The sequence below is a fragment of the Salmo trutta genome, chromosome 3 (assembly GCF_901001165.1).
Source record: "Salmo trutta chromosome 3, fSalTru1.1, whole genome shotgun sequence".
Taxonomy (NCBI): Eukaryota; Metazoa; Chordata; class Actinopteri; order Salmoniformes; family Salmonidae; genus Salmo; species Salmo trutta.
In genome coordinates, this window is record NC_042959.1 from 72,093,944 (window position 1) to 72,112,796 (window position 18,853).

Below are 18,853 nucleotides of genomic sequence, written 5' to 3' on the forward strand. Positions count from 1 at the left end.
CCATCCATCCACAGTTTCTGGTTAGGGTAGGTTTTAATAGTCACAGTGGGTACAACATCTCTAATGCACTTCCTTATAAACTCACTCACAGAGTCAGTATGTAGATCGATGTTAATCTCTGAGTCTGCCCGGATCATTTCCCAGTCCGAGTGATCAAAATAATCTTGAAGTGTGGATTCCGATTGGTCAGACCAGTGTTGAATGGTTCTAGTCACGGGTACATCCTGTTTGAGTTTCTACCTATAAGACGGTCGGAACAAGATGGCGTCGTGGTCGGATTTGCCCGAAGGGAGGGCGAGGAAGGGCCTTGTATGCATCGCGGAAGTTAGAGTAGCAGTGATCCAGTGTATTGCCCGCGCTGCAATCAATATGCTGATAGAATTTAGGTAGCCTTGTTCTCAAATTTGCTTTGTTAAAACCTGTTTGGTATAGGGGGCAGTATTGAGAATTTTGGAAAAAATATGTTCCCATTTTTAACTGCCTCCTACACCAACTCAGAAGCTAGAATATGCATATTATTGTTCAGGTTTGGATAGAAAACACTCTGAATTTTCTAAAACTGTTTGAATGGTGTCTGTGAGTATAACAGAACTCCTATGGCAGGCAAAAACCTGACAAGGCTTCAAGCAGGAAGTACCCTGTCTGACAAGGAGTCGTGCGTCTTACCTCTTTTTATTGAAAAGTAAGGATCTTAGCTTTAACGTGACAATTCCCAGGGCTCCAATAGGCTCTCAGAGCCCGCGAAATAACTGAAGGTTTACGAGGGAGCCTCAGGTTGAAACATATTATCGCCTTTTGTAAGTGGATGCTCGGAGGACCTTTCAATGATGCGCGTGCATGAGTCGCTTCTGAGGAGAAATTTTATTCGGCTGTTTAGGCTCAATGCATACTCCCGGTCGGAATATTAACACTTCTCTACGACATAAATGGCATAAAAATTGGTTTTAAACAGCGGTTGACATGCTTCGAAGTACGGTAATGGAATATTTAGACATTTTTGACACGCCAATGCGCCATGCGCGACACCGCGAAGAAGCATTCTAGAACTCACGAACAAAACGTCGCTGTTGGAACATAACGATGGATTATTTGGGACCAAACCAACATTTGTTATTGAAGTAGAAGTCCTGGCAGTGTATTCTGATGAAGAACAAGCAAGGTAAGAACATTTTTCTTATAGGAAATGTGATTTTGGTGGAGGCTGAACTGGGTGGGTATCTAAATAGCTAGCCCTGTAATGCCGGGCTATGTACTTAGATTATTGCAAAATGTGCTTCATCCGAAAAGCTATTTTAAAATCGGACATATCGAGTGCATAGAGGGGTAATGTATCTATAATTCTTAAAATAATTGTTATGCTTTTTGTGAACGTTTATCGTGAGTAATTTAGTAAAATCACCGGAAGTGTTCGGTGGGAATGCTAGTTCTGAACGTCACATGCTAATGTAAAAAGCTGGTTTTTGATATAAATATGAACTTGATTGAACAGACATGCATGTATTGTATAACACAATGTCCTAGGTGTGTCATCTGATGAAGATCATCAAAGGTTAGTGCTGCATTTAGATATGGTTTGGGTTTATGTGACATGATATGCTAGCTTGAAAAATGGCTGTGTGATTATTTCTGGCTGGGTACTCTGCTGACATAATCTAATGTTTTGCTTTTGTTGTAAAGCCTTTTTGAAATCGGACAGTGGGGTTAGATTAACGAGATTCTTGTCTTTAAATAGCTGTGAAATAGTCATATGTTTGAGAAATTGAAGTTATAGCATTTCTAACGATTCAAAAATCGCGCCACTGGATTGAAGTGGCTGTTACGTAGGTGGGACGAAATCGTCCCACATAGCCCAGAGAGGTTAAAAACCCCAGATACAATAAATGCAGCCTCAGGATATATGGTTTCCAGTTTACATAGAGTCCAGTGAAGTTCCGGCGTGTTGTCTGCTTGAGGGGGTATATACACAGCTGTGATGATAACTGACAAGAATTCTCTTGGGAGATATTATGGTCGGCATTTGATTCTAAGGAATTCTAGGTTGGTGAGCAGAAGTACTTGAGTTCCTGTATGTTGTTATGATTACACCATGAGTCGTTAACCTGTTTGGGCTAGGGGGCAGTATTGAGAATTTTGGAAAAAATATGTGCCCATTTTTAACTGCCTCCTACACCAACTCAGAAGCTAGAATATGCATATTATTGTTCAGGTTTGGATAGAAAACACCCTAAAGTTTCTAAAACTGTTTGAATGGTGTCTGTGAGTATAACAGAACTCCTATGGCAGGCAAAAACCTGACAAGGTTTCATGCAGGAAGTGGCCTGTCTGACAAGGAGTCGTGCGTCTTGCATCTGTTTATTGAAAAGTAAGGATCTTAGCTGTAACGTGACAATTCCTAGGGCTCCAATAGGCTCTCAGAACCCGCAAAATACCTGAAGGTTGACGAGGCGGCCTCTGGCTGAAACAAATTATCGCCTTTGGTAAGTGGCCGATCAGAGGACCATTGAATGAGGCGCGTGCACGATTCGCCCCCGTGGAGAAATTTAATTCGGCTGTTTAGGCTCATTGCAGATTCCCGGTTGGAATATTATCGCTTTTCTACGAGATAAATGGCATAAAAATTGGTTTTAAACAGCGGTTGACATGCTTCGAAGTACGGTAATGGAATATTTAGACATTTTTTGTCACGCCATGCGCGAGACCGTGATGTAGCATTCTGATAGTGTCTAGAACTCACAAACAAAACGTCGCTGTTTGGATATAACGATGGATTATTTGGGACCAAACCTACATTTGTTATTGAAGTAGAAGTCCTGGCAGTGTATTCTGACGAAGAACAAGAAAGGTAAGAACATTTTTCTTATAGGAAATGTGATTTTGGTGAAGGCTGAACTGGGTGGGTGTCTAAATAGCTAGCCCTGTGATGCCGGGCTATGTACTTAGATTATTGCAAAATGTGCTTCATCCGAAAAGCTATTTTAAAATCGGACATATCGAGTGCATAGAGGAGTAATGTATCTATAATTCTTAAAATAATTGTTATGCTTTTTGTGAACGTTTATCTTGAGTAATTTAGCAAACTGTTAGTAAATTCCCCGGAAGTTTGCGGGGGTATGCTTTTTCTGAACGTCACATGCTAATGTAAAAAGCTGGTTTTTGATATAAATATGAACTTGATTGAACAGACATGCATGTATTGTATAACATAATGTCCTAGGTGTGTCATCTGATGAAGATCATAAAAGGTTAGTGCTGCATTTAGCTGTGGTTTGGGTTTATGTGACATGATATGCTAGCTTGAAAAATGGGTGTCTGATTATTTCTGGCTGGGCACTCTCCTGACATAATCTAATGTTTTGCTTTCGTTGTAAAGCCTTTTTGAAATCGGACAGTGTGGTTAGATTAACGAGATTCTTGTCTTTAAATAGCTGTAAAATAGTCATATGTTTGAGAAATTGAAGTAATAGTATTTCAAACGATTCAAAAATCGCGCCACTGGATTGAAGTGGCTGTTACGTAGGTGGGACGAATTCGTCCCACATGCGCCAGAGAGGTTAATCATGAAGCATACACCCCCGCCCTCCTTCTTCCCAGAGAGGTGTTTATCTCTGTCGGCGCGACGCATGAAGAAGCCCGGTGGCTGAACCAACTCCGACAACGTATCCCGAGAGCCATGTTTCCGTGAAACAGAGAATGATACAATCTCTGATGTCTCGCTGGAAGGCAACCCTTGCTCTAATTTCGTCTACCTTGTTGTCAAGAGACTGGACATTGGCAAGTAGTATACTTGGAAGCGGTGGGCGGTGTGTACGCCTACTGAGCCTGACCATGAGGTGGCTCCGTCTGCCTCTTCTGCGGCGACATTGTTTTTGGTCGGCTTCTGGGATTAGATCCATTGTCCTAGGTGGTGGTCTGAACAAAGGATCCACTTAAGTAAAGTTGTATTCCTGGTCGTAATATTGGTTAGTTGGTTAGTTATCGTCGCTCTTATATCCAATAGTTCTTCCCAGCTGTTTTCTGGGCTAACAATGTAAGAAATAATACATAAAAAACTAAATACTGCATAGTTTCCTAAGGACTCGAAACGAGGCAATCATCTCTGTCGGCGCCATCTTCATGAAATGATACAAACAGAAGCGTACTGAACATGAGAGAAAACAATACCACCTAATGACTGATGACAACTGAGGGCTAAATAAAGTGGGCGAAATCAAGTAGAAAATGATGACCACGTGTGTGTAATGATGAGGAACAGGTGTGCGTAATATAGTAGCCAGTACCGGTGGTTAGTAGACCGGCAACGTCGAGCGCTGGAGGGAGGGAGCAGAAGTAGGTGTGACAATATGTTTATAAGTCCCGTGCCATTATTTTATTTTACATGATTTTATAGTAAGAAGGATATAATTGAAATTAGCTGAATAAAATAGAAAGGATATTTTTCCCATTATGGAGCATATGAAGTGGCTATGTTGAGTGAAAAAGTGATCACTTGAAACAGGTCCTATATGCTACATTTGAGAGTTATTTGGCAACTTTAGTTGTGAATAATACAAACCATAGAATGTCTCAGAAATCAGGCTGTTTCGGTTTTATAGTGGAACGTGCTTAATATGAGCAGCTGAGAAAGAAATATAAGAATACTCATTTCACTCAACGCGGCAGGTAGCTGAGTGGTTAGTGTTGGGTCAGTAACCGAAAGGTTGCTGGATCAAATCCCGAGCTGACAAGGTAAAAATCTGTCGTTGGGCCCCTGAACAAGGCAGTTAACCCACTGTTCCCCGGTAGGCTGTCATTGTAAATAAGAATTTGTTCTTAAATGACTTGCCTTGTTAAATTATATATAGATTTTTTTTAAATGATAATAATGCAGTCCACACTCAAAGGCAATTACTCAAATTTGTTAGGCTAGACCCAATAAGTTCCAAAGACATCTTAAATCAGTTTTGATTTGTTTTTCTGACATGTGTAATATGCGGTAGGCTATGTATTGTAAAGACACAACAATCAACATTTTATTTTTGTTATTTTTTTTGGAGCTTGGGCAAATAAGCCTATGCATATGCATAAACTCAAATATGTGTTTGAGTGTTTTGAATTAGTCATCACCTGAGAAAGCACTGTCCATTTTGTTATGTTAGGCTTTGAAACAACATCCACAACAACCATGTTTTATACTGTTTCAACCTGCTGTTAAACTTGTTTCTTCAAATTGATCATCACAGTGAGGTGAGTTTTAAAAGTATGATAGACCTTCTGTTTTTATGATAAGTGTTTGATGTGATTTCCATGCATTTGCATTGATGTCAGAGTGGTTAGAGGGACAATAGAGCCCTGAGTACCAGACCATTATGACCTGATGGAGGGACAATAGAGCCCTGAGTACCAGACCATTATGACCTGATGGAGGGACAATAGAACCCTGAATTCCAGGCCATTAGCAACCTGATGGAGGGACAATAGAGCCCTGAGTACCAGACCATTATGACCTGATGGAGGGACAATAGAGCCCTGAGTACCAGACCATTATGACCTGATGGAGGGACAATAGAACCCTGAATTCCAGGCCATTAGCAACCTGATGGAGGGACAATAGAGCCCTGAGTACCAGACCATTATGACCTGATGGAGGGACAATAGAGCCCTGAGTACCAGACCATTATGACCTTATTGGGGGACAATAGAACCCTGAATTCCAGGCCATTAGCAACCTGATGGAGGGACAATAGAGCCCTGAGTACCAGACCATTAGCACCTGGTGGAGGGACAATAGAGCCCTGAGTACCAGGCCGTTAGGACCTGATGGCGGGACAATAGAGCCCTCAGTACCAGACCATTAGGACCTGATTGAGGGACAATAAGAGCCCTGAGTACCAGGCCATCAGGAACTGATGGAGGGACAATAGAGCCCTGAGTACCAGGCCATTAGGACCTGATGGAGGGACAATAGAGCCCTGAGTACCAGGCCATTAGGACCTGATGGTGTTAGTAATTTGGGTACTACCAAAGCATGTCCAGAGTGCATAAAAGGACATTACCGTGACTCAACGGTCACGTGGAATTTTACTGCCGTCATGACTGTCAGTGTGGCGGTAATACGTCTTCTAATATGTCTTCATCCTTATGTACTAAATAGAGAGTAGACTCATCTTTTACCCTCTTCAGTCTTGTCTCTCCCTCCCTGCAGTTGGAGCTGAACTGCCAGGTGATGTTCCGTAACTACCAGAGGAAGACGGACATGGACGAGCCCCCGCTGGTGGACTTCGGAGGGGAGGGGGATGATGACAAGAGCACTAAGAGGAAGAACAAGGACCCCCTGTACGTCCACATGGAGGAGGAGTTCTATCGTTACGGAGTCAAGATGGAGTGGCTCATGATCCACCGCATCCTCAACCACAGGTAGCACACACACAGGCACCTGGGATACACACGCTAACACACACACACACCTGGGATACACATGCTAACACACACACACCTGGGATACACACGCTAACACACACACCTGGGATACACACGCTAACACACACACCTGGGATACACACGCTAACACACACACACACACCTGGGATACACACGCTAACACACACACACAAACCTGGGATACACACGCTAACACACACACACACACACCTGGGATACACATGCTAACACACACACACCTGGGATACACATGCTAACACACACACCAAGGATACACACGCTAACACACACACCTGGGATACACACGCTAACACACACACACACATCTGGGATACACACGCTAACACACACATACAAACCTGGGGTACACACGCTAACACACACACACCTGGGGTACACACGCTAACACATACACACCTGGGGTACACACGCTAACACACACACACAGCTGGGGTACACACGCTAACACACACATAGCTGGGGTACACACGCTAACACACACACACCTGGGGTACACACGCTAACACACACACACAAACCTGGGGTACACACGCTAACACACACAAACCTGGGGTACACACGCTAACACATACACAGCTGGGGTACACACGCTAACACACACACACCTGGGGTACACACGCTAACACACACACGCTAACACACCTGGGATACACACGCTAACACACACACCTGGGCTAAATACGCTAACACACACACACACACACACCTGGGATTCACACGCTAACACACACACACACACCTGGGCTAAACACGCTAACACACACACCTGGGCTAAATACGCTAACACACACACACACACCCACCTGGGGTACACATGCTAACACACACACACAGCTGGGGTACACACGCTAACACACACACCTGGGATAAACACGCTAACACACACACGCACACACACCTGGGATACACACGCTAACACACACACCTGGGCTAAATACGCTAACACACACACACACACACACCTGGGATTCACACGCTAACACACACACACACACACCTGGGCTAAACACGCTAACACACACACACACACACCTGGGCTAAACACGCTAACACACACACACACACCTGGGATAAACACGCTAACACACACACACACACCTGGGATAAACACGCTAACACACACACACACACCTGGGATAAACACGCTAACACACACACACACACCTGGGATAAACACGCTAACACACACACACACACCTGGGATAAACACGCTAACACACACACACACACACACCTGGGATAAACACGCTAACACACACACACACCTGGGATAAACACGCTAACACACACACACACACCTGGGATAAACACGCTAACACACACACACACACCTGGGATAAACACGCTAACACACACACACACACCTGGGATAAACACGCTAACACACACACACACACACCTGGGATAAACACGCTAACACACACACACACACACCTGGGATACACACGCTAACACACACACACACACCTGGGATAAACACGCTAACACACACACACACACACCTGGGATAAACACGCTAACACACACACACACACACCTGGGATAAACACGCTAACACACACACACACACACACCTGGGATAAACACGCTAACACACACACACCACACCTGGGATAAACACGCTAACACACACACACACACACACCTGGGATAAACACGCTAACACACACACACACACACACCTGGGATAAACACGCTAACACACACACACCTGGGATAAACACGCTAACACACACACACCTGGGATAAACACGCTAACACACACACACACACACACACCTGGGATAAACACGCTAACACACACACACACACACACACACACACCTGGGATAAACACGCTAACACACACACACACACACACACCTGGGATAAACACGCTAACACACACACACACACACCTGGGATAAACACGCTAACACACACACACACACACCTGGGATAAACACGCTAACACACACACACACACCTGGGATAAACACGCTAACACAACACAGCATAGGTAACATACTACCTCCTAACACAGGTGTGTCAAAGGCTGTTTATTTGCTGTAAAAATGGCAATAGTTTAACACCTCTGTATCCTATTTGTATTAATACAGATGTAAATCATAATATCATCATTCTCCTTCCCCTCTCCTCCTCTCTCCAGTGTAGATAAGAAGAACAACGTGCACTACCTGATCAAGTGGAGGGATCTGGCCTACGACCAGGCCTCCTGGGAGAGTGAGGAGATGGACATCCCAGAGTACGACCAATACAAGCAGACCTACTGGAACCACAGGTACACGCACGCACACACACACACACACACACACACACACACACACACACACACACGCATGCACACACACACACGCATGCACACACACACACAAACAAACATGCACACACTCACCAATGCATGCACACAAAACTCCGACAACTCTGCCTATAGCAACCTATAGTAACTAACCTGAAGCAATAATCTAATCCTCTTCATGTCTTCCATCTTTCTCTACCTACCCCCTCTTCCATCTCTCTCTCTCAGAGAGTTGATGTTGGGAGATGAGGGCAGGCCTGGTAAGAAGCTGAAGAAGATAGCTAAAGTGAAGAAGAGTGAGAAACCCCCTGCTAACCCTGTGGTGGATGTAAGTACGGGTACTTCCTTGTTCCTTTTCATGTGGATCTTCCAAATCTCTCATTCACATTGATTCATGATTCTGTGATGTAAAGGAAGATGTTTATCTTCCACTTCCCCTCCAGCCCACCATCAAGTTTGACCATCAGCCAGACTACTTGGACACTACAGGGGGAACGCTGCACCCCTACCAGCTGGAGGGTCTCAACTGGCTGCGTTTCTCCTGGGCTCAGGCCACTGATACTATACTGGCTGATGAGATGGGTCTAGGCAAGACAGTCCAGACCGCTGTCTTCCTCTACTCACTCTACAAAGAGGTGTGTTGGTAGGGTCTGTATTGGGGTCTGTGTGTGCTGGATAGGCAAAAGGATGTGGACATCTGATTCCACAGCGATGTGTTTCAGAGTGCGTGTGTGTGAGAGAGAGATATCCTGTCTGTATGTAAGTTTGTGTCTCTCTTCCAGTCTGCCTTCCCTTATCAATAATTTCAGTGGGGGTACTGCCAAGCCCTGGACAAACAATAAAACCGCCCATCAAAGGGGAAAAAGAGTCCAAAAAGATGGACTCTGTCCTAAAGGCAGGCTGGGACAAATACAAGCAAAGTCCCTAAAGTCTTATCAGAAGGCTAGGTTGAGTTATTACCCTACTGCTAAATACCTAGCGAGGTGAATGATCAGTCCAGTGTTAGGGGTTAAGGGCAGAGCATCTAAATCCGACTTCTCTTTTCTGATTCACCTGAAGTGTTTTACTCACTCACCTATTAACCCCTGACCTTCCACCTCTCCAGGGTCATTCAAAGGGCCCGTTCCTGGTGAGCGCCCCCCTGTCCACCATCATTAACTGGGAGAGAGAGTTTGAGTTGTGGGCCCCGGACATGTACGTGGTGACCTACGTAGGAGACAAGGACAGCAGAGCCGTCATCAGAGAGAACGAGTTCTCCTTCGAGGGCAATGCCATCCGGGGGGGCAAGAAGGCCTCTAAGATGAAGGTGAGAGACGAGTGGGATGGGAGGATGGGGAAAGACTGATAAGGTGCGGTCATGGTTGTTATTGTTGTTGATTTTTTTCTATATCCCTCATTATATCTTTATTGTTATCCCCTAATCCTTTGCCCCCTCCCTCTCTCTCTGTCCTCCTGCAGAAAGACTCATCGGTGAAGTTCCATGTCCTGCTGACGTCCTATGAGCTGATCACTATAGACCAGGCTGTGCTGGGCTCCATAGACTGGGCCTGTCTGGTGGTGGATGAGGCCCACAGGCTGAAGAACAACCAGTCAAAGGTCAGACACATACCAGTACCATAACCATTATAGTCTTAACCAGTACCATAACCATTATAGTCATAACTAGTACCATAACCATTATAGTCTTAACTAGTACCATAACCATTATAGTCAGAACCAGTACCATAACCATTAGTCTTAACCAGTACCATAACCATTAGTCTTAACCAGTACCATAACCATTATAGTCAGAACCAGTACCATAACCATTATAGTCTTAACCAGTACCATAACCATTATAGTCTTAACCAGAACTATAACCATTATAGTCATAACCATTATAGTCATAACTAGTACCATAACCATTATAGTCATAACTAGTACCATAACCATTATAGTCAGAACCAGTACCATAACCATTATAGTCAGAACCAGTACCATAACCATTATAGTCAGAACCAGTACCATAACCATTATAGTCTTAACCAGTACCATAACCGTTATAGTCTTAACCAGTACCATAACCGTTATAGTCATAACCAGTACCATAACCGTTATAGTCATAACCAGTACCATAACCATTATAGTCATAACCAGTACCATAACCATTATAGTCATAACCAGTACCATAACCATTATAGTCATAACCAGTACCATAACCATTATAGTCATAACCAGTACATAACCATTATAGTCATAACCAGTACCATAACCATTATAGTCATAACCAGTACCATAACCATTATAGTCATAACCAGTACCATAACCATTATAGTCATAACCATTATAGTCATAACCAGTACCATAACCATTATAGTCATAACTAGTACCATAACCATTATAGTCATAACCAGTACCATAACCATTATAGTCATAACCATTATAGTCATAACTAGTACCATAACCATTATAGTCATAACCAGTACCATAACCATTATAGTCATAACCATTATAGTCATAACTAGTACCATAACCATTATAGTCATAACCAGTACCATAACCATTATAGTCATAACCATTATAGTCATAACTAGTACCATAACCATTATTGTCATAACTAGTACCATAACCATTATAGTCATAACCAGTACCATAACCATTATAGTCATAACTAGTACCATAACCATTATAGTCTTAACCAGTATCATAACCATTATAGTCATAACTAGTACCATAACCAGTACCATAACCATTATAGTCATAACTAGTACCATAACCATTATAGTCTTAACCAGTACCATAACCATTATAGTCATAACCAGTACCATAACCATTATAGTCATAACCAGTACCATAACCATTATAGTCATAACCAGTACCATAACCATTATAGTCATAACCAGTACCATAACCATTATAGTCATAACCAGTACCATAACCATTATAGTCATAACCAGTACCATAACCATTATAGGCATAACTAGTACAATAACCATTATAGTCATAACCAGTACCATAACCATTATAGTCATAACCATTATAGTCATAACTAGTACCATAACCATTGTAATAACTAGTACCATAACCATTATAGTCTTAACCAGTACCATAACCATTATAGTCATAACTAGTACCATAACCATTATAGTCATAACTAGTACAATAACCATTATAGTCATAACTAGTACCATAACCATTATAGTCATAACCAGTACCATAACCATTATAGTCATAACTAGTACAATAACCATTATAGTCATAACTAGTACCATAACCATTATAGTCTTAACCAGTACCATAACCATTATAGTCATAACCAGTACCATAACCATTATAGTCATAACTAGTACAATAACCATTAGTCTTAACCAGTACCATAACCATTATAGTCATAACCATTATAGTCATAACTAGTACCATAACCATTATTGTCATAACTAGTACCATAACCATTATAGTCATAACCAGTACCATAACCATTATAGTCATAACTAGTACCATAACCAGTACCATAACCATTATAGTCATAACTAGTACCATAACCATTATAGTCATAACCATTATAGTCATAACTAGTACAATAACCATTAGTCTTAACCAGTACCATAACCATTATAGTCATAACTAGTACCATAACCATTATAGTCTTAACCAGTACCATAACCATTATAGTCATAACTAGTACCATAACCAGTACCATAACCATTATAGTCTTAACCAGTACAATAACCATTATAGTCTTAACCAGTACCATAACCATTATAGTCATAACCAGTACCATAACCATTATAGTCTTAACCAGTACCATAACCATTATAGTCTTAACCAGAACTATAATCATTATAGTCTTAACCAGTACCATAACCATTATAGTCATAACCAGTACCATAACCATTATAGTCATAACTAGTACCATAACCATTATAGTCATAACTAGTACCATAACCATTATAGTCATAACCAGTACCGTAACCATTATAGTCATAACTAGTACCATAACCATTATAGTCTTAACCAGTGCCATAACCATTATAGTCATAACTAGTACCATAACCATTATAGTCTTAACCAGTACCATAACCATTATAGTCATAACTAGTATCATAACCATTATAGTCATAACCAGTACCATAACCATTATAGTCATAACTAGTATCATAACCATTATAGTCATAACTAGTATCATAACCATTATAGTCATAACCAGTACCATAACCATTATAGTCATAACCAGTACCATAACCATTATAGTCATAACCAGTACCATAACCATTATAGTCATAACTAGTACAATAACCATTATAGTCATAACTAGTACCATAACCATTATAGTCATATCCATTATTGTCATAACCATTATAGTCTTAACCAGTACCATAACCATTATAGTCATAACCAGTACCATAACCATTATAGTCATAACCAGTACCATAACCATTATAGTCATAACCAGTACCATAACCATTATAGGCATAACTAGTACAATAACCATTATAGTCATAACTAGTACCATAACCATTATAGTCTTAACCAGTACCATAACCATTATAGTCATAACCAGTACCATAACCATTATAGGCATAACTAGTACAATAACCATTATAGGCATAACTAGTACAATAACCATTATAGGCATAACTAGTACAATAACCATTATAGTCTTAACCAGTACCATAACGATTATAGTCATAACTAGTACCATAACCATTATAGTCTTAACCAGTACCATAACCATTATAGTCATAACTAGTATCATAACCATTATAGTCATAACAAGTACCATAACCATTATAGTCATAACTAGTATCATAACCATTATAGTCATAACCAGTATCATAACCATTATAGTCATAACCAGTACCATAACCATTATAGGCATTACTAGTACAATAAGCATTATAGTCATAACTAGTACCATAACCATTATAGTCAAATCCATTATAGTCTTAACCAGTACCATAACCATTATAGTCATAACCAGTACCATAACCATTATAGTCTTAACCAGTACCATAACCATTATAGTCTTAACCAGAACTATAATCATTATAGTCTTAACCAGTACCATAACCATTATAGTCATAACCAGTACCATAACCATTATAGTCATAACTAGTACCATAACCATTATAGTCATAACTAGTACCATAACCATTATAGTCATAACCAGTACCGTAACCATTATAGTCATAACTAGTACCATAACCATTATAGTCTTAACCAGTGCCATAACCATTATAGTCATAACTAGTACCATAACCATTATAGTCTTAACCAGTACCATAACCATTATAGTCATAACTAGTATCATAACCATTATAGTCATAACCAGTACCATAACCATTATAGTCATAACTAGTATCATAACCATTATAGTCATAACCAGTACCATAACCATTATAGTCATAACCAGTACCATAACCATTATAGTCATAACTAGTACAATAACCATTATAGTCATAACTAGTACCATAACCATTATAGTCATATCCATTATTGTCATAACCATTATAGTCATAACCAGTACCATAACCAGTACCATAACCATTATAGTCATAACCAGTACCATAACCATTATAGTCATAACCAGTACCATAACCATTATAGTCATAACCAGTACCATAACCATTATAGGCATAACTAGTACAATAACTATTATAGTCACAACTAGTACCATAACCATTATAGTCTTAACCAGTACCATAACCATTATAGTCATAACTAGTACCATAACCATTATAGTCTTAACCAGTACCATAACCATTATAGTCATAACTAGTACCATAACCATTATAGTCTTAACCAGTACCATAACCATTATAGTCATAACTAGTATCATAACCATTATAGTCATAACCAGTACCATAACCATTATAGTCATAACTAGTATCATAACCATTATAGTCATAACCAGTACCATAACCATTATAGTCATAACTAGTATCATAACCATTATAGTCATAACCAGTACCATAACCATTATAGTCATAACTAGTATCATAACCATTATAGTCATAACCAGTACCATAACCATTATAGTCATAACCAGTACCATAACCATTATAGTCATAACTAGTACAATAACCATTATAGTCATAACTAGTACCATAACCATTATAGTCATATCCATTATTGTCATAACCATTATAGTCATAACCAGTACCATAACCATTATAGTCATAACCAGTACCATAACCATTATAGTCATAACCAGTACCATAACCATTATAGTCATAACCAGTACCATAACCATTATAGTCATAACCAGTACCATAACCATTATAGGCATAACTAGTACAATAACCATTATAGTCACAACTAGTACCATAACCATTATAGTCTTAACCAGTACCATAACCATTATAGTCATAACTAGTACCATAACCATTATAGTCTTAACCAGTACCATAACCATTATAGTCATAACTAGTACCATAACCATTATAGTCTTAACCAGTACCATAACCATTATAGTCATAACTAGTATCATAACCATTATAGTCATAACCAGTACCATAACCATTATAGTCATAACTAGTATCATAACCATTATAGTCATAACCAGTACCATAACCATTATAGTCATAACTAGTATCATAACCATTATAGTCATAACCAGTACCATAACCATTATAGTCATAACTAGTATCATAACCATTATAGTCATAACCAGTACCATAACCATTATAGGCATTACTAGTACAGTAAGCATTATAGTCATAACTAGTACCATAACCATTATAGTCATATCCATTATTGTCATAACCATTATAGTCATAAGCAGTACCATAAACATTATAATATGACGTATCCTTGCATACTGAATACAGCGTTTATTAGTATAGTTATGATTATAACCAGTCAAAGATGAGAGATCACCCTGTTTTGTGAAGAGGACAGCTGAAGTATAAAACGCTGTCTCTCTCTGTGTAGTTCTTTAGGATTCTGAATAACTACCCTCTCCAGCACAAGCTGCTGCTGACTGGTACACCTCTACAGAACAACCTGGAGGAACTCTTCCACCTGCTGAACTTCCTCACCCCAGTGAGATTCAAGTCAGTATGCCTACACTACTGTGTGTGTGTGTGTATATGTGAGTGCTGCTATTGCTTAGTGTTTTGTAGTCCTGATGTTTCTTTTTGAACAAATCCAGTAACCAAAACAATAACAAAAGTCCCCCCCCCCCCTCTCTCCCTCTCTGCTCTGCAGTAACCTGGAGGGGTTCCTGGAAGAGTTTGCTGACATCGCCAAAGAAGACCAGATCAAGAAGTTGCATGACATGCTGGGACCACACATGCTCAGGAGACTGAAGGCCGACGTCTTCAAACACATGCCCTCCAAGACAGAGCTCATCCTACGAGTGGAGCTCAGCCCCATGCAGAAGTAAGTGATGAGGAGGAAGAGGGGAGGGTGCGAGCAATCAAATCAAATTGGATTCCTCACATACATAGTTTACAGCAGGTATAAAAGGTGCAGTGAAATGCTTACTTGCTATCTCCCTCAACAGTACAGTACAATCAGTGCTAGCACATGCTAATGAGTGGAGAAGTATAGAAAATAAGGAAATAGAAGATTGAATGTCAGTAGTGTAGTGTTGCAGAAGTCTCATGTTGGATTCTATTTCTTGTTTTCTGGTATTAATTTAATTGTGTGATGCAGGAAGTACTACAAGTTCATCTTGACGCGTAACTTTGACGCCCTGAACACCCGTGGAGGAGGAAACCAAGTGTCCCTGCTCAACGTGGTAATGGACCTCAAGAAGTGTTGCAACCACCCCTACCTCTTTCCCGGAGCCGCAATGGTACGATCCCAACCCATTCTCTGAGACATGGGCCATACCATTGATTCGGTGCTTGAAGGAGGGCATCAATCTGTGTCTGTGTGTTTGTATACGAGTAAATGTTGTCTTGAGTGTATATGATTTTGTTGGTTATATTTCCAAAACTAAACCTAACGGACTAAACAGAATGTGTTAAGATGCTTTGATCTGGATGCAGTCTGCTTGATGATGAGCTTTAATTCAGTAAAGGACTGATGTTTGATTGATTGATCTCCTGCAGGAGGCGCCAAAGATTCCAAACGGAATGTACGAGGGCAGTGCCCTCACAAGGGCTTCTGGGAAACTGACTCTGCTGCAAAAGATGATGGTTAAACTCAAGGAGGGAGGACATAGAGTGCTCGTCTTCTCTCAGGTACACACACACACACACACACACACACACACACACACACTAACTGTCTCTGTCTCCTGGTAGATGACTAAGATGTTGGACCTGCTGGAGGACTTCCTGGAGAACGAGGGTTATAAGTACGAGAGGATTGATGGAGGTGTAACGGGGGGCATGAGACAGGAGGCCATCGACCGCTTCAACGGTGAGACACACACACGGGTTCATGGATACACTAACGACAGCACAATTGGAACAGTAACTTTAACTGTGAAAAAATATGAAATAGAAGTAACTATTTGTCTTTTGTCTCCTCCCTCCCTCTTTGTCTCCCTCCCTCTTTCTCTCCCTTCCCCTCTATCTCTCTCTCCTCAGCTCCTGGCGCCCCGCAGTTTGCCTTCCTGCTCTCTACCAGAGCGGGAGGTTTGGGCATCAATCTGGCAACCGCCGACACCGTCGTCATCTACGACTCTGACTGGAACCCCCACAACGACATCCAGGTACACACACACACACACACACACACTTGATGCACACCTCCTGCTCACCTCTCCTCTTCCAATCTCTTCCCCTCTCTCTCTCAGGCATTCAGCAGAGCTCACAGGATTGGTCAGAATAAGAAGGTTATGATCTATCGCTTCGTTACCAAGGCGTCTGTGGAAGAGAGGATCACTCAGGTAAACAGTATACCAAGGCCTACCAGACTCGTACATAGTGGTAGGTAAAAGACAGACATCCTCCCCTCCTCTCCTCCAGGTGGCTAAGAAGAAGATGATGTTGACCCACCTGGTGGTACGTCCTGGGCTGGGCAGTAAGACAGGTTCCATGTCTAAACAGGAGCTGGATGACATCCTCAAGTTTGGAACAGAGGAGCTGTTCAAGGACGAGCTGGGAGAGGGTGAGTCACTAACTACTAACCATAACCAGATCAGTCCACTCCAAACAGGTAGTCATTCCTGTTGTTGGGGGCCGTAATGTCCGCTGGTTTTCCTTCAAACTAACAACCTGGAAACTATGTGTGTGGCCTCTCCAGTCTTTCTTTCTTACACACTCTTTCACTGTATGCCACTCTCTTTCCTTGTCCCTTTCCGTCTCAGGGGACAACAAGGAGGATGACAGCCAGGTCATCCACTATGATGACAAGGCCATAGACAGACTGCTGGACAGGAACCAGGAGTCAGAATCCACTGAGGACACAGAGATCCAGAGCATGAACGAGTACCTTAGCTCCTTCAAAGTGGCCCAATACGTCGTCAAGGACGAGGAGGAGGAGGTGTGTGTGTGTGTGTGTGTGTGTGTGTGTGTGTGTGTGTGGAAGGTGATGAACAGGAGACATGACCATACTTCTGAGCCTGTGTTATTACACTTGAATGTGTTTGTATACAAGTTCTTCCATCATTGCTAACGTGTATGTGTGTGTATACACAAGTTCTTCCATCATTGCTAACGTGTGTGTGTGTGTGTGTGTGTGTATACACAAGTTCTTCCATCATTGCTAACGTGTGTGTGTGTGTGTTAGTATACGAGTTCTTCCATCATTGCTAACCTGTTTGTGTTAGTTAGTATATGAGTTCTTCCATGATTGCTAACCTGTGTGTGTATTAGTATATGAGTTCTTCCATCATTGCTAACCTGTGTGTGTTTGTACACAAGTTCATCCATCATTGCTAACCTTTGTGTGTGTGTGTTAGTATACGAGTTCTTCCATCATTGCTAACCTGTGTGTGTGTGTTATTTAGTATATGAGTTCTTCCATCATTGCTAACCTGTGTGTATGTTAGTATACGAGTTCTTCCATCATTGCTAGCCTGTTTGTGTGTTAGTTAGAATACGAGTTCTTCCATCATTGCTAACCTGGGTGTGTGTGTGTGTGTGTGTGTGTGTGTGTATTAGTATACGAGTTCTTCCATCATTGCTAACCTGTGTGTGTTAGTATACGAGTTCTTCCATCATTGCTAACCTTTGTGTG

The 18,853-nt window shown here is 41.3% G+C and overlaps 1 protein-coding gene across 5 annotated transcripts in view; it reads left to right on the forward strand.

Moving 5' to 3' along the window:
- Nucleotides 1-18,853, forward strand: part of LOC115187718 (chromodomain-helicase-DNA-binding protein 4) — a 49,573-nt gene that overhangs the window by 12,468 nt on the left and 18,252 nt on the right. For all 5 annotated transcript variants that reach the window (XM_029746734.1, XM_029746750.1, XM_029746725.1 and 2 more), the window contains 15 exons: nt 6,182-6,393; nt 8,588-8,719; nt 8,966-9,065; nt 9,181-9,372; nt 9,843-10,043; nt 10,196-10,333; nt 15,650-15,771; nt 15,926-16,099; nt 16,376-16,517; nt 16,777-16,908; nt 16,972-17,089; nt 17,260-17,384; nt 17,469-17,561; nt 17,641-17,782; nt 17,982-18,157. In XM_029746734.1, the coding sequence (XP_029602594.1) occupies nt 6,182-6,393; nt 8,588-8,719; nt 8,966-9,065; nt 9,181-9,372; nt 9,843-10,043; nt 10,196-10,333; nt 15,650-15,771; nt 15,926-16,099; nt 16,376-16,517; nt 16,777-16,908; nt 16,972-17,089; nt 17,260-17,384; nt 17,469-17,561; nt 17,641-17,782; nt 17,982-18,157 (2,199 nt within the window). The remainder of the gene's footprint in view (nt 1-6,181; nt 6,394-8,587; nt 8,720-8,965; nt 9,066-9,180; nt 9,373-9,842; nt 10,044-10,195; nt 10,334-15,649; nt 15,772-15,925; nt 16,100-16,375; nt 16,518-16,776; nt 16,909-16,971; nt 17,090-17,259; nt 17,385-17,468; nt 17,562-17,640; nt 17,783-17,981; nt 18,158-18,853) is intronic.